The 22717-nt window shown below is 36.1% G+C and overlaps 1 protein-coding gene across 4 annotated transcripts in view; it reads right to left on the bottom strand.

Moving 5' to 3' along the window:
* The window catches only part of ATRNL1 (attractin like 1), an 831070-nt gene that overhangs the window by 630594 nt on the left and 177759 nt on the right, over positions 1–22717 (bottom strand). For all 4 annotated transcript variants that reach the window (XM_002808513.4, XM_015148255.3, XM_015148256.3 and 1 more), the window contains exons 15-17: positions 22288–22469; positions 11457–11670; positions 9636–9824 (exon numbers count right to left, since the gene is read on the bottom strand). In XM_002808513.4, the coding sequence (XP_002808559.3) occupies positions 9636–9824; positions 11457–11670; positions 22288–22469 (585 nt within the window). The remainder of the gene's footprint in view (positions 1–9635; positions 9825–11456; positions 11671–22287; positions 22470–22717) is intronic.

The following is a 22717-nucleotide window of genomic DNA, read 5'->3' as shown; positions in this document are numbered from 1 at the left end:
GATGGCACCACTTCACTGCAGCCTGGGCGACAGAGCGAGACTCCGTTTAAAATAAAATTAAATAAATAAATAGTCCTTATAGGACTAAAATTTCAAAACCAAAAAATAGAAAAGACAATCATTAAAATATCTTAAGGTGCATTATGGACAAATTAAATCTGAACTGTTCTCAATACAACATTCTTATTCATGTTTCCAAACAGCTGGGGAAACCTTAGCTTACATACAGAATCCTGGGTTTTCCGTACTGACAACGAGAAACTATTAATCCTCTAGTTCTGCTTATCTATTAGATTTAGCCTTTAATAATAAGTTCAAAAATGTCAAGTTCAGAGCAACATCATAATTCTCTTGGATTTCATTTCAGATATAAAGATATTAAATAAGGTAATGCTGATTTTGTTTTTCAAGAGTAGAAAGCAACATGCATTTTAACAGAAAGTTAATTACTATTTAGCAGGGACTCAAAAACTGACATATGCTAATTTTTCTTCTCTTTCTTATAGAAAATAAGATACGAGAAACCTTATGCAGGCTATGCTATTGTTCCTAAAGTTACGTGTGGTATAAGGACTTGTATGAAATATGGGTAATTGGAGCAAACCTTTTTATTTTATTTATTTTTGGCTTTTCAAAAGATCAAGTTGTAAAATATCCAATATGGTTTTTCAAACGGGTAAGAATATTAAAAAACCAACCTGTAAGAAATTGTCATCAAATTTTAAAAATGATTACCTTCCTTAATTGTGAAAGTGTTTAAATTGAACACATAAACTTACAAATACTGAAAAAAATATAGATTTGTGAGATAATACCTTATCCTCAAGTTGTGTATTATTCTATTTTACTATATCAATTTAACTGCATTTTCATTTCAACCTTTATACATTTAGGACTAAATCTCCTACTATTGCTTTAAACATTGCCCTGGAATTCATTTTCACAAGTAGAATATCTGACTATCCAAAATATATCAATTATTAATAATGCCAAATATTAGCAAAGCTTTCTCAGAAACCATTAGTCAAAAATTGTCTTAATATATATTTCCTCTCTTCAATTTGTGAATTTTAAACAATGATATCACAATATTATAACTGAAAAATACTGGAAAATATTGCAAAATCCTATTTGTTTCTCCTTTCCAAAGAAAAATTTCCCTTAATTTCCATTTACTAGTAAACCTCAAATGAACATTGAGGCAACTTCCTGAAGGCAACTAAAAGACCACTTCCAATACAAAGTTTTGTTGATACATATAAAAGTATTTTAAAGACTCAAATGTTAAATGAATAGACATGTGTAGTAGAAAACGATAATGTAAATATATATAATTTATCCTGAAAAGTTAAAAAGTTAAAGTCAACAGCATACTAAAACCATTGCTGAGAAGCTGACACCTACGAAAGAGTAACACTCAGCTACTTTTAAATTGTATTTTGAACAAGAATGTCATTGTACTCCTAGTCCCTATTGTATTTCCTGGCATTTCTTCACTACAAATGTTTGTTGGTTAAAAACATGGGAAAAATTAAACAATGAAGGAGTTCGTTATTCACACATAGTGGATCACTGCCAGGTAACTACTACTTCCAGAAATACAAAGTCTCCTTGAGGCAATGTCCAATGCCCTTCTTCCCCACAACGACACACAGGTGTATAATAAAAAATCTGTGGAGGCCGGGCGCAGTTGCTCACACCTGTAATCCCAGCATGTTGGGAGGCCAAGGTGGGCAGATTACTTGAAGTCAGGAGTTCAAGACCACCTGGCCAACATGGTGAAACCCCATCTCTACTAAAAACACTAAAATCATCCAGGCATGGGGGTAGGCGCCTGTAGTCCCAGCTACTCGGGAGGCTGCGGCAGGAGAATTGCTTGAACCCAGGAGGCGGAGATTGCATTGAGCCAAGACTGTGCCACTGCACTCCAGCCTGGGTGACAGAGCAAGACCCTGTCTCTAAAACACAAAACCAAACAAACAAACCCTGTGGAATAGAAATAACTGTTAGAATAGTCCTGGACATTATCAGCACAAATGATCTATACACAGCTTCCGGAAAGGCGAACTTGACAACAGAACAGAGAACGGAACTACAGAGAAGAAAAAATAGCAAACTAGACTACCTGCTCAAGGAACAAATGGTAGAAGTAGACAATGAAGCCTCTATAATAATCAAGAAAACAAAAGAAGCAAAAGATCAAAAACAAGAGATACAATGACAGACCTGAAGATCTGATATATGCTTGCCTAGCTGACAATTCCACCAGCAGTATATAGTTATCATTATTTGATTTGTCAGTGGTAGAAATTTAATTCATACCTGTGTTAAAATAGTGAATTATGTTTCACTAACCTTCTCAAAAAAAATCAGTTACAACAATTTTTATATTTGTACTATATAATTACAGTGTTTTCAAAAAACTTATTTCAACTAAATAAAAAGTCCCAAGTAAAGGATTATAAAAGGAAAAATAGCTAAATATTAGCAAACAAAAATACAAAAAATACGAATAGAGTTGAGATATTAAGATATATCTAGACATTCTAGCAACTATTTTAATATTTGCAACAAGAGTAAAGATAAGAAAACATGTATTTTAAGACATTACAGAACATTTTTAGCAGATGAAGAAACAAACCACTCTTCAGATTTAAAGAGCCAATGAAAAAATCTAAAAAATCTAAAAATGATTTTCTTCAATGAAAAACTGTAAAAAAAAATTAATTTTAAAGAACCACATCAATCACTGAAAAACTGAATTAAAACCATGAAAAATTTTAGAATGCCAACAAGAAAGAAAAAAATCTTAAAAGCTCCCAAAGCAGGGATAAAAAAGATGTTCCACAAAGGAATGAAAATTAGATTGGCATTGGCATTCTCATCCACAACACTGAATGCTAAAGAGGTTCCAAGGAAAAAATTACTTAGAATACTACATTTAGCCATTTTATCATTCAAGTGAAAATGAAAAGTATACTTTTAGACATGCAAAGACTCAAAAGTTTATGTCACAAATTTATTTGAAAAAATTTACTAAAGATTGTTTACCAATGGTTAAAATGGTAAAATTTACGTTATGTGTGTTATACCACCAAAAAAATTGTGAGAAAACAAAAAAGTAGAACAAATGAGAAGGAATGGGATGTAAGAAAAACTTGTGAGAACATAAGCTTAATTCTAAATAATTTTTAGAAAGTTGTTAAGAGAATAAGAGCTTAGACTTTCACAAACCACTTTTTCCCTACTTTTTAGCCTTTTTTATTGTGAAATATAACACATATACAATTACATAAAGAAAAATATAAGATTAATAAATTATTATACACACACTCTGGACCTGCACAAAGCCTAGCAGTGGATCACTGCCTCTCTTGTCTCATTTCCTAATCGGCACCCCAAACTTCTCCCAGCAACATCCTCTAGCTGACATTTTTGAGAATAAACTTTTGCCTTACTCTATAGTTTTACCACCTAAACACACATTTCTAAACAACATAGTGTAGTTCTGACTATTTTTGAACTTTATACCTAAATGTAGTCAAACAGTATGTAATCTTTCATGCTAGCTTCATTCATTGAACAATAATATTTGTGGAGAGACAACCATGACTATCGAGGCAGGAGAAGGTGCTCATTGTCTCATTCCCCACAAGTCTTCAACTCTTGTATTCAACTCTCCTGGGCAGCTGGCTCCCAGTTTTGAAATGTTCTGCTGTGCTAAAAAGGCCATTTTATGCCTGAAACCACTACACTGCTGCACACTTGATCAGGTACAACACCCCCATTCCTTATCACAATCCCTAAAAAGGGATATCAACGGGGAGCTCAACCCATAATACATCCAACCATGCCCATCCCAGGCATATCTCTCCACTTGATGCCAAGAGCCTGAAGGAACAAATGAACACAACAGCTGCAGCTGGGATTCTAGCCTGCATTGTGTTACTGTTTTGCCTTAGCTCTTCAAGCAACAGTGGTGCCCACTATGGACCAAATACGTATTTGACTGGACCGCTGGGAGTGATGAAAGGCCTAGAAAGTCAGTGGGTCTCTACGTGCATTGCCTCAAGTAGTGGCTACCTCTAAATGGGAAGATGACTCATCTGGGCAAGAAGGACTAGTATCAACTGGGTGACCATGTTGTCTAAGGGCCATACACTTATAGGCTTCAACATAGTAGACTTACCACCAACAGGAATCTCAGAATTATGAAGTTACTGTGATAGCAGTTATTAAGAAATTATTTTAGGTAGATAGAGAGAAAAGGGATCCTTGGAAAGTTTTCATTTCTTTTTAAAACACCTCCAAAAGCGTTGCTTGTCTAACAGAAAAGTCCAGGCTCTTAGAGCCAAGCCGCAACCTTTAGTATGCATACGCAAGCCATTAGAAACTGGGTCCACTCAACATGGCGATTCCTACCTTTGTCCTCTTGCCCTTGCTCCACATATCCCCGCGTGTGTAGAACATCATGGTGCCCTGCATTTGCATATTAAAAGGCGAGGGTGGGAAGGCCAGTTTTTTTCCCAGGGCTACGTGAATGAATGCCTGGTCAAACCAATCCCCTAAGCCCTATGCAAATCAGACACGGACTCCTCCAGCCTCTACATATACCTGCCTGGTACGCACCACACTTGGGGTTTCCTCTTTGAGCTGTGGAGCCCCCATCCCTCTGTCTCTGTAAGGGCGAGCCTCTTCCTTCTGCCTTCTCTTTTCTTTCTTGCCTATTAAACTCTCCGCTCCTTAAAACCACTCCACGTGTGTCTGTGTTGTTTAATCTAATTCAACGTGAGACAAGAGCCCTGGTGTTCCTCCACTCATGGGAGCCATATCATTACTATAATTGCTAACTAGAATGGGTTGCCTCTCAGAGGAAAAACAAGAAAGCTCAAAAGGAGGGAAGGAAGAGTGGACAGGCAGAAAACAAATATTGCTGCTGGGATAGTTGTTTGTATTTTCATCAGTCAGGCTGCCAGTGGCTGCTCCTACGGAGGGACTGCAACAAAGTCAATGTTCTAGTAAGAAAGTCCTGAAGATACTTAGGAAGGTTATAGAAACAAGCTGTGTTATGGCCTGCACTCCTAGGAAAACTCCAAGTGACTGTTTCCTGGAGAGAAAGGGACACAGGGAAACCACTGGACGGATACAAAAACCTAAAATGGACCTTTCACCTTTAAAAGTTTCAAATATGACAAAAGAAGAGAGATGATCATAGTGGAGAACTTAGGACTGTTAGGAGAAAGGAATTAGAATTGCGACAAAGATCCCCTGGAGAGAATTCCTGTGTAGAGATGGAAACTGTTGCTTTCCCTATCTCATTGAATACATTTCAACCACAACATATTCCTGAGTTTAATAGATACACTGGACTGCAAGTGGCTGTTATTTTGTCTCCTTTGACTGAAGTGTAACTACAATTTCTTTGGAACCTCGAAAAAACATACCAACATGTTAGATTCACTCATTTCAAATCCTGTTTACTGCAGGTTAAAGTATTGGAAGAAAAAAAAAAATCTAAGGACTTTTGCTCCTATTTTCTTTGTGAGCTTCCTAGACACTCAGATGTTGAGAAGAAGGGAATTGAAAAAGAACCAAAAGAACTTCTCATTTTATTTGTCTGTTTGGACTTTAACAAGTAACTGATATTTTGCTTTGTTCAAATCAAAGCATCCTCAATGGACATAAACTTGGATACCAGCCAGGTGCGGTGGCTCACGCCTGTAATCCCAGCACTTTGGGAGGCCGAGCCGGGCAGATCATGAGGTCAGGAGTTCGAGATCAGCCTGGCCAACAGTGAAACTCCATCTCTAAAGAAAGTACAAAAATTAGCCGGGCATGGTGGCGCATGCCTGTAGACCCAGCTACTTCGGAGGCTAAGGCAAGAGAATCGCTTGAACCAGGGAGGTGGAGGTTGCAGTGAGCTGAAATTGGGCCACTACACTCCAGCCTGGGCCACAGAGCGAGACTCCATCTCAAAAAAAAAAAAAAAAAAAAAAACAAACCTAGACACCAACTTTATCTCAGGTGATTCTACAGCTTTCTATGGTGGTAGCATGGTAACTACTGGGCCCCTGAAAAGTATATTATTCCCAAAAAAAGGACATAAAGTCTGGATTAATTACAAGATGGACAGATACCAATAAGTGGGATATGAATGAATGCAACCAACATTGAGAACAGGTCATGAGAGCAGCAGGAATAAATACTACTCTCTACTTTTTTGTTCCAAATCTGAAATTCCAATTAATTCAGCTGAAAAGGTGTATTTTTGATAAGCAGCAGTGTCAAAGAGTGGACTGTGGAAAGATAAACCATATTCTCTGCTATGAAGAAGCTAGCTAAGATCAGTACTTTCTTCTCCCAAGCAGAAAGAGTTTCACATGGTCTCAAGTTCCCACAAGGCTACCATGTGCTACCAGTAGCATTATGCAATTCCCTTGGCACCTATATTCTGATGCCATTTGTGTTTGTAAGCAAGGACACTCTCACCACATAGTATCCAGTATTAAATATTCATTCAGGCAAACCGAATCCAGCAGCACATCAAAAAGTTTATCCACCATGATCAAGTGGGTTTCATCCCTGGGATGCAAGGCTGGTTCAACATACGCAAATCAATAAACGTAATCCAGCATATAAACAGAACCAAAGACAAAACCACACGATTATCCCAATAGATGCAGAAAAGGCCTTTGACAAAATTCAACAGCCCTTCATGATAAAAACTCTCAATAAATTCGGTACTGATGGAATGTACCTCAAAATAATAAGAGCTATTTATGACAAACCCACAGCCAATATCATACTGAATGGGCAAAAACTGGAAGCATTCCCTTTGAAAACTGGCACAAGACAGGGATGCCCTCTCTCACCACTCCTATTCAACATAGTGTTGGAAGTTCTGGCTGGGGCAATCAGGCAAGAGAAAGAAATCAAGGGTATTCAGTTAGGAAATGAAGAAGTCAAATTGTCCCTCTTTGCAGATGACATGATTGTATATTTAGAAAATCCCATCATCTCAGCCCAAAATCTCCTTAAGCTGATAAACAATTTCAGCAAAGTCTCAGGATACAAAATCAATGTGCAAAAATCACAAGCATTCTTATACACCAGTAACAGACAAACAGAGAGCCAAATCATGAATGAACTTCCATTCACAATTGCTTCAAAGAGAATAAAATACCTACGAATCCAACTTACAAGGGATGTAAAGGACCTCTTCAAGGAGAACTACAAACCACTGCTCAATGAAATAAAAGAGGACACAAACAAATGGAAGAACATACCATGCTCATGGATAGGAAGAATCAATATTGTGAAAGAAATCAATATCGTGAAAAGGTAATTTATAGATTCAATGCCATCCCCATTAAGCTACCAATGACTTTCTTCACAGAATTGGAAAAAACTGCTTTAAAGTTCATATGGAACCAAAAAAGAGCCCACATTGCCAAGACCATCCTAAGTCAAAAGAACAAAGCTGGAGGCATCACGCTACCTGACTTCAAACTATACTACAAGGCTACAGTAACCAAAACAGCATGGTGCTGGTACCAAAACAGAGATATAGACCAATGGAACAGAACAGAGGCCTCAGAAATAATACCACACATCTACAGCCATCTGATCTTTGACAAATCTGAGAAAAACAAGAAATGGGGAAAGGATTCCCTATTTAATAAATGGTGCTGGGAAAATTGGCTAGCCATAAGCAGAAAACTGAAACTGGATCCTTTCCTTACTCCTTATACGAAAATTAATTCAAGATGGATTAGAGACTTAAATGTTAGACCTAATACCATAAAAACCCTAGAAGAAAACCTAGGTAATACCACTCAGGATATAGGCATGGATAAGGACTTCATGACTAAAACACCAAAAGCGATGGCAACAAAAGCCAAAATTGACAAATGGGATCTAATTAAACTAAAGAGCTTCTGCACAGCAAAAGAAACTACCATCAGAGTGAACAGGCAACCTACAGAACGGGAGAAAATTTTTGCAATCTACTCACCTGACAAAGGGCTAATATCCAGAACCTACAAAGAACTCAAACAAATTTACAAGAAAAAAACAAACAACCCCATCAAAAAGTGGGCAAAGGATATGAACAGACATTTGTCAAAAAAGACATGCATACAACCAACAGACACATGAAAAACTGCTCGTCATCACTGGCCATCAGAGAAATGCAAATCAAAACCACAATGAGATACCATCTCACACCAGTTAGAATGGCGATCATTAAAAAGTCAGGAAACAACAGGTGCTGGAGAGGATGTGGGGAAATACGAACACTTTTACACTGTTGGTGGGATTGTAAACTAGTTCAACCATTGTGGAAAACAGTATGGCGATTCCTCAAGGATCTAGAACTAGAAATACCATATGACCCAGCCATCACATTACTGGGTATATACCCAAAGGATTATAAATCATGCTGCTATAAAGACACATGCACACGTATGTTTATTGCGGCACTATTCACAATAGCAAAGACTTGGAATCAACCCAAATGTCCATCAGTGACAGACTGGATTAAGAAAATGTGGCACATATACACCATGGAATACTATGCAGCCATAAAAAAGGATGAGTTCGTGTCCTTTGTAGGGACATGGATGCAGCTGGAAACCATCATTCTCAGCAAACTTTCGCAAGAACAGAAAACCAAACAACCGCATGTTCTCACTCATAGGTGGGAATTGAACAATGAGATCACTTGGACATGGGAAAGGGAACATCACACACCGGGGCCTATTATGGGGAGGGGAGAGGGGGAAGGGATGGCATTGGGAGTTATAACTGATGTAAGTGACGAGTTGATGGGTGCTGACGAGTTGATGGGTGCAGCACACCAACATGGCACATGTGTACATATGTAACAAACCTGCACGTTGCACACATGTACCCTAGAACTTAAAGTATAATAATAATTTTAAAAAGACACCTAAAAGAAAATAAATAAAATAAATAAATAAATATTCATTCAGGTGCAGCCTTATCCTATAGTACTTAGAAAACATAGAGACCAGTAAGGGGCAAGATTTGTCTCCTGGAGTACAACTCATAGCAAGTCCAGTACTGCTGACATAACTCTATGTGATGTCAAGACTGTGCATTCTATACTTGTAGCAGATATACCAACATTGATACGATATTCTTGCCCCAAAATGCTTTCCTGGATCTAATCATGAGGGAAAAATTAGACAATCCAAATTGAGAAACCTCCAAAACAACTGGTATAGGTTATTCAAAAATATCAAAGTCCTGTAAGGAAAAGACATGGGAACTGTATTAGATTAAAATACACTAAAAAGGCTCACCAAAGCAATCTGTGATGTTTGAGGTGAACACCCTCATGAAGTGTTATGCTGTCTGCAACATACACACAGTTCAGGGAAAAGGGGCTGTACATATGTGGCAATATGTTAATAGTTAGGGTAAGATAGTGGAATGCCAAATGATGATATTATAAAAATCAGAGGTTAACAGTACCAGTTGGTTTCAAAAGTAGCTGTAGCAATATTTTTTCTCATTTTCTGAAACTCCTTCAAATATTTAATTCTTCTTTACATCATAGAATAGTAATTTATGTTGCTGTCAAATGAAAAGTACTCTAGATAAATACTCACGAGAGCAGGTGGCAGTTTGCCACTCTAGACATTGTCCATAGGGAAAAGAGATGATATAGGCATTAGAGTCAACACATCGTTTCGTACTGCTGCACCACATACACTCCATGCCATTGCTTGTACAGTTGGAACATGATGTCCTTAGAGAGCACGGCTTTTTGCATGGCCTCGCATTTTGATTTGGACTAACTGGAATAAATAAACAAATACAATAATTTCATTTTTAACTTCATGTTAACACAATTGTATGGGTTTTCTTTGCTTTGCTGTTCAGAGCATGTTTCAATTAAGCCAACTTTGGCATTATAATATGATGAGGTAAATAAAAACAAAGGTGATATATCAATACTTCTTAAATTTTTTATTAAATTTGAAAATGTACAACTTCTTTGATATTTTTAATTATTTACAAAGTAAAGTTGTATAATTTTAAATATTATAAGTAGTAATGTAATCTATGACCTAGTTTGTATACTAGCAGTGTTTACTTTCCCAGCCACAATGTTTTCCCAGCCACAATGTTTTCCATAACATTCCACATCTTACAAAGTAAATGTCCCATAAGTGAACATGTCTCTGATATAAACAAAGAATAAAAATACAGCTTATCATAAAATATTACACAAGATACAATATTTATCACAGCCTTTAGGACGACTATTATTTTAAAATAATAGGAAATAAATATTGGCAAGGATGCAGAGAAATTGAAACCTTTGTTCACTGCTGGTGGGAATGTATACAGCCTCTGAGAAAAACAGTATGGTGATTCCTCAAAAATTTCAACATAGAATTGCCACATGATTTTGCAATTCTGCTTCTGGCTATATACCCCAAAGAAGTGAAAGCAAGAAGCTGAACAGATGTTCATACACCCACATTCATAGCAGCATTACTCACAAGAGCCAAAAGGTAGAAGCAACCCAAGTATCCACTGATAGATGAAGGGATGAACAAAACGTAGTAGATACATATAATGTAATACTGCTCAACCTTAAAAAGGAAGGAAATTCTCATACATCCTACAACATGGTGAAACACTAAAGACATTATGCTAAGGGAATAAGCCAGTCACATAGGACGTATACTATATGATTCCACCATATGAGGTACCTGAAGTAGTAAATTCATAGAGACAGAAAGTAGAATAGTAGTTGCTAGGGACTGTAGGGGGTGGGGTGGAGGAAACAGAGAGTTATTGTTTAATGGGTACATATTTTTAGTTTTGCAAAATGTAAAAAGTTCTGGAGATAAACGGTGATGATGTTTGTACAACAGTGCGAAAGTACTTAATGCTATTGAATTGGCATTAAAATACATTTAAAATGGTTAAAGTGGTAAGTTTTAAGCATATTTTACCATGATAAAAATATAACATTTAAAAGAAAATAATTTCATATTCCTTTCTCACTTAACAAAAATCCATTTCAGAAGATGTAACAAAAATGTTTCTTTTAACTTGATAACTGAAATAATATGTCTACAAGAGTAAAAGGAGTCCCAATTAAACAAATCTTCCCAAACACTATCATAAGTGAAAGACATTAATGAATTAAGAATAGATTATTGCTATATTGTAAGTAACTACAACCATATATTCATAATCTCACTATTTGAACCAACAGAGATTGCATAAAATAATAATATTATGTTATTTTCACAAGTTAATGCTGAGATCACTAATAGTAAGTGGGGAAGAATGTGTATAAAAATAAAATTTACATAAATATCAGAGAATCAGACTACACCCTAGAAGGAAGGAATGAGAAGATGGGATGGAAACATACTTTTAAAGGAATGCTAATTTACTGGACTACTTACCAACAGGTTTTTCACAGACAAGGCCATTTGCCATAGATGTACAAGGATTAGCTTTTAAGCCTGCCACTGCAGCCCTTTCTAGATATGCACAAAACCCAGAATCATTGGGTTCACCAGGAAGCCACTGTAGTGTTGTGTTTGTAAAAGGAGACATGTCTTCCCATCCCCAGTAGGATATATTGATCTTGCGCAAGCCTACCCAAGGTGATACTTTCTGTAAACAACAGGAAAAGAGGCATTCAAAGAAAGTTAGATGTAAAAACATGCCATGTTCCTTAGCAAATGGTTCATTATTATTAAAAATTATATTTGAAGATATATATAAAACTGCCTTTCTAATGAGTTTTAGTACTAAGAATAATTAACAATTATAGCATAGTTTGGAGAATGATGTAGAACAGAACACTGTTTTTAAAACACAGGTTTTATGTTTAGCTACATGATTGGCATCATTTATTTAGCCTTCGCGAACCTCAGTTTCCTCTCCTATAAAATGGAGGTATAATTATCTATCTGATAAGGCAGGATTATTTAAAAACTTAACATACTGTTATTTCTGCTGCTGCTTCTATTACTATTACTACTATCAGTGTAATCAGTTGAAAGATTAAGATTCTAAAGATAAATTGCCATTATCTGCACTGTGAAAATAGAAAATAAAATCAACAAACAGTATATAGAGTCTGAGTGAAGTCTTCATAACAAGACTTAGCAAAAAGACTTAGAGAAGCGTAACTGCCTCTCTCTTAGCTTAGACCTCTACATATAAATTTGGGCTTCTATATGATTTTTAGATAAATTAATGTCATATAATTTTATTAATAAAAAACAAAAATAATAAAATATGATTGCTTGGGCCTAAAATTTAACTAAAATTGACAAATACCACACAACTATTCTTAATGCTGTAAGTAATATTTCAAAATTAGCTTGAAATAAACATCTTTAGCATATTTATAACCTTAATAATTACTCAATTTTAAAATGTTATTCTTATATTAAAAAGTGATATATTCATGATCCAAATTACTAACCTTTACAAATTTTTTTAGATTATAAACACCTCTATTTTAATATATATATATACACATATTTTCCAAAATACTAAGCTACCAATATTATATTACAATGTGAAATGATTTCAAAACTCCCCATCGTTCTTTTTTTTTTTTTTTTAACATTACAGAGTATCAGGACAGAGAAAAATGTTTCTCCACCTTGCACATTAGCAACATGGAAATAAGATATTTGTATCCAGTATATGTTCTAATTATGATGTGTACATGGTCCTAGAGATCTTAAAAGATAGCCATACACCTAGAAATGTGTGCAGTGTACAAATACAATAAAGTTCACATAGTAAACACTCGACAAATGTTTCTTGAATAAAATTTAAATATAAATTCTTGTTATGACAATAAATCTTATATTGCCCAAGTACTGTACACATAGTAGGTAATCAATAAATTTTGCTAAACAAAATTCATTAAAGATTGCTATCTTCCATCATCTGCACAGTGCCTGAAACAAAGATGGTACTTAATAAATAATGTTTCTAATTATAAAAATACACATGCTGCTTCACACTGTGATCAGCGTATATTTCATATATTATTCTGAAAAATATTTTGATAAGCAAAAAGCTAAAACATTCTTACAGCTCTTGATAATAACAGCAGGAGTCAATTCAACATAGATATTTCAGATTAACAACTATGTTTCACATGACAGCAATTCTGCCTATATCCCTGAACTATCTATAGTCAAGACAAGTCATTTAAAATGAAATATTACTCCCTAACTCATCATGATAAAAATCTGAGAGGAAGAGGAGGAAAACAGAAAAACGAAGCTGCTGATAAAACATTTAAAGTAACTATTACTCAGTAAATGAACTGGATAGGCAGTTCATTATCTTATGTAAGATAAATAACTATATCATGAAAATTTGCTGCAGCACACCATAAATCACTGTAACATTTCATTAGCCATTTCCGATAAGTAAATGATCATTTGACCCAAGATATCTCTATAAAGTGAATGAATTTGTCGATCTTTATTTGCCAAAGAAAGGTTGTCTTAAGTTTATATAACTGCAATGACTCAGAATTCATTTTATATAAAGATATGCACAATTGAATGTCACCTTGCAGAAGTCTCCACCTTTGAAATCTTGCTAAAGCTCAGCTTTCTGATAAAGCAAAACATTCTTCATTTACAGGGCATGCTACTTAGCATCACATTCCTTAGCAAATGGACCTTTTGAATGCGTCTAAGTTCATCACGCATTCAAAATAATTATTAGTTCAATCATTATTATTCATAATAATAGGCAAGAAAAAATGAACACTAACATAAGAATCTTGAAATATGCAATCTCAAAAAAGTACATTTCAAGGTTATATTGTAAGAACTAAAAATAATATGTCTTAAGCAAGAAAAAAAGCAACAGAATTATAATATCAAATACCAGTACTTTCTAAATATCAGGAAATTTGAATCTGCCAATAATAAGCTCTGCATAAGTGGTAGGTAGTGAGAACTAATTTTCACATGTTCATTGGTAATAGCCCCTTATTTTTTGTAGTAAAAGAAATAAATTGGCATCACAAGAATATAGACAGATTTTAACTCATGTTGTTTGTCCCATATGCTAAAGTAAAACTTTACAAATACACCTTGTCACATTCTTCAAAAATATTATAAAACTGATAGGTCTCTCCTACATGCTACCTCATATATCTTATCCTCTAGCCATGAAGCCGGCAGCTCTCAAGACAAGTTGAGAGAAAAGACATAGGCATTTCTCTGGACTCTTTACCAATATTTTCATGTGCTGGCCAACTCTGAATCCTGTAAGACATAGCTAGGGCACTCCTCTAGGAAATTATTCTTAGGTCCACATTACTGGTTAGATGCCTACCCTTTATCTTCATATATCACCCTATGTGCATCTGTCATTGCAATTATCACATTTCAGTATAATTGTGTTTCTTTCTCTCTCCACTAAGCTCTTTGAGAACAGCAATTGTCTTTTGAAAAAGTACTGCAGTTCATTTTCATTCCACCAAGCCCACACAGGTGGCTGAATGCCACAACCCCAGCTGAATGAAGCCTAGGTCCAGGATTGGCTGTGACTCTGGTCCTACACAGCAGGGAAATCAATCCCCACCACTGCACTTTTGAGCCAAAGGAATGGTCTGGCAGTCCCACACAGGACAATGCGGTCCTTGAGCCAGCCTAGCCAGCCAAACCACTGCATGCCCTCCCCGAAGCAGGAGAGGCCCTTGAGCCTCTGTGCAGCTAATACGCCCTTAGGCTAGAGGAGCAGCTACATGCCTGCACTCAGGGCCTGAGAAACAGCCACACTGCAACCTCTCCAGGCAGGCCCTTGGCCTGCCTAACAGCCCTACACTGGCAATCAGGGCCTAGAAACAGTTCCACAGGCTGCCACTGTTGGGCATGCCTCCATGCAATACAAGCAGCCAGAAGTCCACATCCAGCACCTGAGAAACAGCCCTACAGGCCACCCCTGGCAGGCACACCCACAGGCTAGCCAGGAAGCCATATAAGCATATCCTGGGCCTGAGACACCCCCATGAGGCATTCCCAGCAGATATTCCCCCAAGCCAGCCGAGCAGCAATGCACCTACATCCCGAGATTAAGAAATAGTCCTGTGGGTTGTTCCTGGCAAGCAAGCCCCCAGGACAGCCAAGGAGCCTTGAACCTGTCTCCTGGGCCTGAAAAACAGGCCCAAAGGCCATCCCTAGAAAACATGTTTCCAGGCCAACCGAGCAGCTATACACTCATATCTTAAGCTTGAAAAACAATCTCATAGGTTGTTCCTGGCAGGCCAGCCCCCAGGTAAGCCAAGTGACTACATGCCTATACTCCCAGAGCGAGAGTCCTGTGGCCTCAACCCCAGCAAGCCAGAATGCAAGTTGCCCTACCCACTGTGGGTACTCACATGCCCATGACCTGAGAAACAGCAAGGTGAGCACACTCTCCAACAGAGCCACACCACCACTGCTACAAACTGTCTTTGCTAAGGCTACTAAGACACTTGAAAATGTCACTAGTGTGGACTAGAGCTAAAGAAACTACATGGAGACTACACTACTGCATCTACCTAGAACCAATACCAATACACCCCATTGAACTAATACGCCAAGACCCATTCATACTAATAACTCTTTCCATACAAAACCTACTCCATAAAATTGGAAGAATTTTATGTAGGAATTCCTACATAAAATGTAGGAATATATCAAATAAGAAAAAGGAAAAAAAAAAAAGGAATCTCCAAAGGAAAACAATATTTCTCCAGTAATAGAACCCAACATAAGTAAACATATGAAATATCAGAAAGAAAATTCAAAATAATCTGAAGGAACTTCAGTGAGATATAGGAGAATACAGATAGACAATTCAACAAAATAAGGAAAACAATTCATACTTTGAATGAAAAATTCAACAACAGAGATATCAGGAAAAAAAGAACAAAATAAATCCTAGATCTGAAGAATTCAATGAATAAAAGTTTTAAAATGCAAAAGAGAGCTTCAACCACAGACTTGACTAAGCAGAAAAAAATAATTACTCTTTCTTATTTTTAATAGAGATGGGTTCTTGCTATGTTGCCTAGGCTAGCCTCGATCTCCTGGGCTTACAAGCGGTCCTCCTACCTCAGCGTCCCAAGTAGCTGGGACTACAGGTTCACACCACCATCCCCAGCTAGAAGAATTACTGGACTTAAAAGCAAATAACACAGGCAACAAAAATAAAATAGAATATGGAGTGAAGAAGGCCTACATTTATAAGAAACCATTTAGTGAAAACCTATTTGTATTACAGGCACTACAAAAAGAGAACAGAAGGAAACAGGTGTCTAGAAATATTTAATAAATCACTTGAAAACTTCCCAAGTCTTCAGAAAGAAATGGACATCCAGGTGGAGGAAGCTTAAAGAACAACAAATAGATTCAGGCTATACAGGTCCTCTCCAATGTACATAATCCTCAAATCATCAAAAATCAAACACAAAGAAAGAATTCTAAAAGCAGCAAGAGAAAAGCATAAAGTCAGATACAGGAAAATCCCCACTACAGCAATAGTAAATTTCTTAGCAGAAACCATAAAGGCCAAGAGGAATGGAAAGATATATTCAAACTATTGAGAAGAAAAATAAAACTGTCAACCACAAATATTATACCCAGCAAAGCTATCCTTCAGAAATTAAGGAGAAATAATATCTTTCACAGACAAAATCTAATGAAATTCATCACCAATAGACTAGCCTTACAATAAATGCTCAAAGGAGCCTAACATCTAGAACCGAAATGATGATAACCACCATCATGAACACATACAAAATTATAAAACTCACTGGTAGAGCAAATATACTAAGGAGAAAGAGAAAAGAAATAAAACTGTATCACTACAGAAAGCCATGTAAATACAAAAATAAACAATAAGAGAGGAAGAAAGGAACAAAGAATAGAAAGGATATACAAAGGAAGAAAAGATGTACGAAAATCAGAAAACAACCAACAAATCGACAGGAATATTTTTCACCTTCCAATAATAACCTTGAAAGTTAATAAATTCCCTTACGTAAAAGATATAGACTGTCTGAAGGTATTTTTTTTTTAAATAACTAACAATATGCTGCCTACAAGAAACTTATCTCACCTGTAAAGACACACATAAACTAAAAGTGAAGGGATGAAAAAAGACATTCCATGCAAACAGAAAGCAAAAGTGAGCGAGAGTAGCTACACTTATATCAGACAAAGCAGACTTTAAGTCAAAAGCTGTAAAAGAGATAAAGAAGCATATTATACAATAAGAAAGGGATTAATTCAGTAAGAGACAATAAATTGTAAATATACATGCACCCAACGCTGGAGCACTTAGATATGTAAGGAAAATACTATTAGATATAAAAAGAGAAATATGCCCCAAAACAGTAATACTTGGATACTTCAACACCATGCTCTCAGTACTGGACAGATGATCTAGATAGAAAATCAACAAAGAAACATCAGATTTAAACTGCAGCATAAACCAAATGGACCTAACAGACATTTACAGAACATTGTACTGCAGAATACACATACTTTTCATCAGCACGTGGAACATTCTCCAGGAATGACCACATATGGTAGAACACAAAACAAATATCAACAAATTTTTAAAAATCAAAATCATACCAAGTATCTTACATGACCCCAATGGAATAAAAATAGACTTTAATAAAAAGAGGAACACTCAAAACAATATGAATAAATGAAAATTAAACAATATAGCCCTCAATTAACACTGGGTGAAGAAAGAAATTAAGAATGAAATTTAAAAATTACTTGAGACAGCTGAAAATAGAAACACAACATACCAAAGCCTATAGAATATAGCAAAAGCCGTACTAAGAAGGAAGTTTATAGTAATAAATATATACATCAAAAAAAGAGCAATTTCAAATAAACACCCTAATGTTGCATCACAAAGAATTAGCAAAGTAAGAAAAAAAACAAATCCAAAATTAGAAGAAGGAAAAAAATAAAGATCACGGCAATCACGATCTTTACTGAAATGAAATCAGGACTAAAATAACACAGAAGATCAACGACAGAAAATGTCGGTCTTGTTCAAAAAATAAAGAAAACTGATAAACCATTTGCTAGACTAAATAATAAAGAAAGAGAGAAGACCCAAATAAATAAAACCAGAAGTGAAAAAGGAGACATTAAAATAACACAGAAACATAAAGGGTCATTAGAGACCACTATGAACAACTATATTTCAAGAAATTGAAAACTCACAGGAAATGAATAAATTTCTGGACACATGCAACTTAGAAACTGAACCAAAAAGAAACAGAAAAATTGAAAATACCAACAAAATTCATGATTTTGAATGAGTGATGAAAAGTCTCACAATAAAGAAAAGTCCAGGACCAGATGGTGTCACTGCTGAGTTCTACCAAACCTTTCAAAAACAATTAAAACCAATTCTTCTCAAATTATTTCAAAGAACTGAAGGAGAGGGGATTTTCTTAACCCATTCTATGAGGTCAGCATAACACTGACACCAAAACCAGACAAGGACATTAAAAAAAAAAAAACCTAGAGGCCAAAATCTCTAATGAACATATGCAACAATGCTCAACAAAATATTAGCAAAATAGCAAAATGAATCCAACAACATCAGAACAATACACACCACGACCCAGAAGAATTTATCCAAGGGCTACAAGGATGATTCAACCTACACAAATTAATGAACATCAAATATCACATCAATAGAAGGACAAAAACCACATGATCATCTCAATAGATGCAGCAAAAGCAATCAACAGAATTCAACATCTCATCAAGATAAAAACTTAAATTAGGTATTTACATAGGAATTACCTAATTTAGGAAGGAAATAAATAAATAAATACCTTTATTTAGGAAGGAATGTACCTGAAAATAATAAAGGCCATATATGACAAACCCACAGCTAACATCATACTGAACAGGAAAAGCTAAAAGCCTTTCTTCTAAGAATTGGAACAAGACAAGGATGCCCATTCTCACCACAATTATTTAACATGGCAGTATAAGTTCATGGCCAGGGCTGTTAGGCAACAGAAGAAATAGAAGACATTCAAATTGAAATAGAAGAAGTCAAACTGTCCCTGTTTATAGATGGCATGATCTTATACAGAGAAAAACTGTAAGACTCTTATACAAGAGCCAGAAAGAAATTATTTAGGCAGATAGTGAGAGTAAGAGACTCCTCAGCAAGCCTTCCCTTTTAACAAAAAGCAGCTCCAAAATCATTATTTTTCTAACAAAGAGCAGCCTGTGAAATTGAGCTGCAGACACAGATAAGAAAGCTGGACGCTTACACGGGTGAATGCCGGCAGCTGTGCCAATAGTTTGTAAAGGCTACCTGGGGGCCAGGCATGTTCATCATGGAGACTCCATCTTCCCTTTTCTTTGTCAACCATGTGTACAGTAAAGGAACAGGCAACATGGCACTGGCGCAGTAGAGAACCCATCTGCATAATAAAAGATTAGGGTAGGGCAGCCAGCTTCTTCACTCACTATGTAAATGGCACATCTGGTCAGATCAATCTTTTGGGCTCTATGTAAATCAGACACCACCTCCTTAAGCTTGTCTATAAAACCCCATGCATTTCACCACAGAACCAGAAGACCCATTCCGGAGCCCGTTTTCTCTTTCCTTCACCTATTAAACCTCTGCTCTTTTTTGGCTAGGGGATTGCAGTTTCACTCTTGTCCCCCAGGCTGGGGTACAGTGGCGCGACCTTGGCTCACTGTAACCTCCGCCTCCCAGATTCAAGCAATTCTCCTGCCTCAGCCTCTGGAGTGGCTGGCATTACAGGCCCCCGCCACCAGGCCCAGCTAAGAGATGGCGTTTCACCTTGTTGGTCAGGCTGGTCTCAAACTCCTGATCTCAGGTGATCCACCCGCCTCAGCCTCCCAAAGTGCTGGGATTACAGGCGTGAGCCACCATGCCTGGCAACCTCTGCTCTTAATTTCACTCCTTGTGTGTCCCCGTCCTTGATTTCCTTGGTGTGAGGCAAAGAGCTTAGGGTATTACCATAGAGGAATGACACCACTTCAACTCTACCAGAAAACCCTTAGTACTACTGATAAAGTAATTCAGCGAAGTTTCAGGATACAAAATCAACACACAAAAATCAGTAGCACTTCTATACACAAACAACAAACTACGTGGAAAATAAATCAAGAAGGTAACACCATTTACAATACTATAAAAAATTAAAATACTTAGAATTAATTTAACCAAGGAGGTAAAAGACCTCTACAAAAAAAAAAAAAAAACTACAAAACACTAATTAAAGAAATTGAGGCCGGGCGCTGTGGCTCACGCCTGTAATCCCAACACTTTGGGAGGCCGAGACGGGCGGATCACGAGGTCAGGAGATCAAGACCATCCTGGCTAACATGGTGAAACCCCGTCTCCACTAAAAACACACAAACAAAAAATTAGCCAGACGTGGTGGCGGGCACCTGTAGTCCCAGCTAGTCGGGAGGCTGAGGCAAGAGAATGGCGTGAGCCCAGGAGGCGGAGCTTGCAGTGAGCTGAGATGGCGCCACTGCACTCCAGCCTGGGCAACAGAGTGAGACTCCATCTCAAAAAAAAAAAAAAAGAAAAGAAAAGAAAAGAAAAAAAGAAATTGAAGAGGATCCAAACAAATGGAACAACATTCCATGCAAATGGATCAGAAGACTTAATATTGTTAAAACAACCATGCTACTCAAAGCAATCTACAGACTCAATGCCCTACCTATAAAATACCAATGACATTGTTCACTGAAATAGGAAAAGCAATCCTAAAATTGTATGGAACAAAAAAGAGCCCTAATAGCCAAAGCAATCCTGAGCAAAATGAACAAAGCTAGAGCTAATCAAACTACCAGGCTTCAAAATACACTACTAAGTTGTAGTAAACAAAACAGCATGGTACTGGTATAAAAACAAACACATACACCAATGGAAGAGAATAGAGAAGCCATAAATAATTCACATAGCTGCAGCCAGCTGATTTTTGACAATTACACCAAGAACATGCATAGGGGAAAAGACAATATCTTCAATAAATGGTGTTAGAAAAACTGAACCTCTATATGCATTAGAATTAAACTAGACCCCCACCTCTTACCCTATACAAAAAAAAAAAAAAGAAAAATGGATCAAAGAACTAAATTTAAGGCCCAAAGCAATAAAACTACTAGAAGAAACCATAGGAAAATCTCCAGGAATGGGTTTATGAAAAGATTTTATGAACAAGACTTCAAAAGCACAGGAAACAAAAGCAAAAATAAACAAATGGGATTATATAAAAATAAAAAGCTTCTGCACAGCAAAGGAAACAATCAACACAGTGAAAAGACAACCTACAGAAAGGGAGATTATATGGTTTGGCTGTGTCCCCATCCATATCTTATCTTGAATTACCATCTTGAAGTACACTTGCTACTAAGTTGTAGAAATAAGCGTATGTCCAGATTTTATGCTCTCCACCATTTTGATAGGCTATCTACAATGCTTCTTTAAAGTAAGCTGTACCAAGCAAGCATTATTTGTTTCTATATAGCAAGTAATTGGTAACATAGTCATCTCTCTCTGTCCATGGAGGATTAGTTCCAGGTCCCTTGTGAATTCTAACATCCATAAATATCACGTCCCTTACGTGATATAAAATGGCATCGTATTCCAAGTAACCTATCCATATCCTCCCATATACTTTAAATCATCTCTAGATTATTACTGAAAACAACATAAATGCTATTGAATAGCTGTTATGCTGTATTGTTTAGGGACTAATGGCAAGAAAAAAAAAGTCTGTACATGTTCAGTACAGACACAACCATACTTTTTAAAAATATTTTTCATTTGCAGTTGGCTGACTCCATGAATGAGGAACTCATAGATACAGAGGATTGACTATAATTGCTCTGAAAAGTTTTCAAGCAAAAATTCTTTCTGCCACACTATACCAAGTGGAGTTATAATTCTTAAATTATACATACTCTTTAAGTGTATTTATTCATATAAGATGACTCTGGTAAGGTAATACAGTGGTGTGCTCTGCAAAAAGTGATAATTTATAAACCATTATTACCTTATTACTTATACAAAATAAGTCTTCTGTCAATTCACTTGAGAAATCAATTTTACTTTTATTTCCAAAATCAGCAAAATAATGTATTAAAAACAAAAAAAATCATTTCAAATAATTATGAGATTATCATAGCATATTTCCATAATGTAAAAAAGTAGAAATGTTACCTGTTGTGTATACTTCTGTATTTCATCCAGAACAAATTCTACTTCTTTTGAGGTTGTTAATGAAGCAAGATTTCCACTAAGATTATAGCAATAAAGTTTTGCATTGTCATAGTTTTCTCTACTGGCATTGATTCTAAGACAAGCATCCCCAATATGACTCCATCCTTCTCCACAAAGATGAGCTAGTAAAAAAAATATGTCTCAGTTTTAGATGACCAAAAAGCAAATGTATTTTTCAATCATTTCAGAATACTTCTGTATTTGTTTAAATTATTTTTGAAATAAAACATATTAAATATCTCCATATAATATTTCAAATAAATTTTTTCTAATAGTTTGGTAGAGAATGAAAGCAGAACATCCCAATTTTTTCTTTAAATCTTAAATATGAGATAAATCATGGCTCTATGACATCTGTTAAATGTGTTGA

This window comes from Macaca mulatta, chromosome 9, assembly GCF_049350105.2.
Source record: "Macaca mulatta isolate MMU2019108-1 chromosome 9, T2T-MMU8v2.0, whole genome shotgun sequence".
NCBI classification, from domain to species: Eukaryota; Metazoa; Chordata; class Mammalia; order Primates; family Cercopithecidae; genus Macaca; species Macaca mulatta.
Note: the sequence above shows the minus strand (reverse complement) of the source record. Positions and strands in the feature narration are given on the sequence as shown.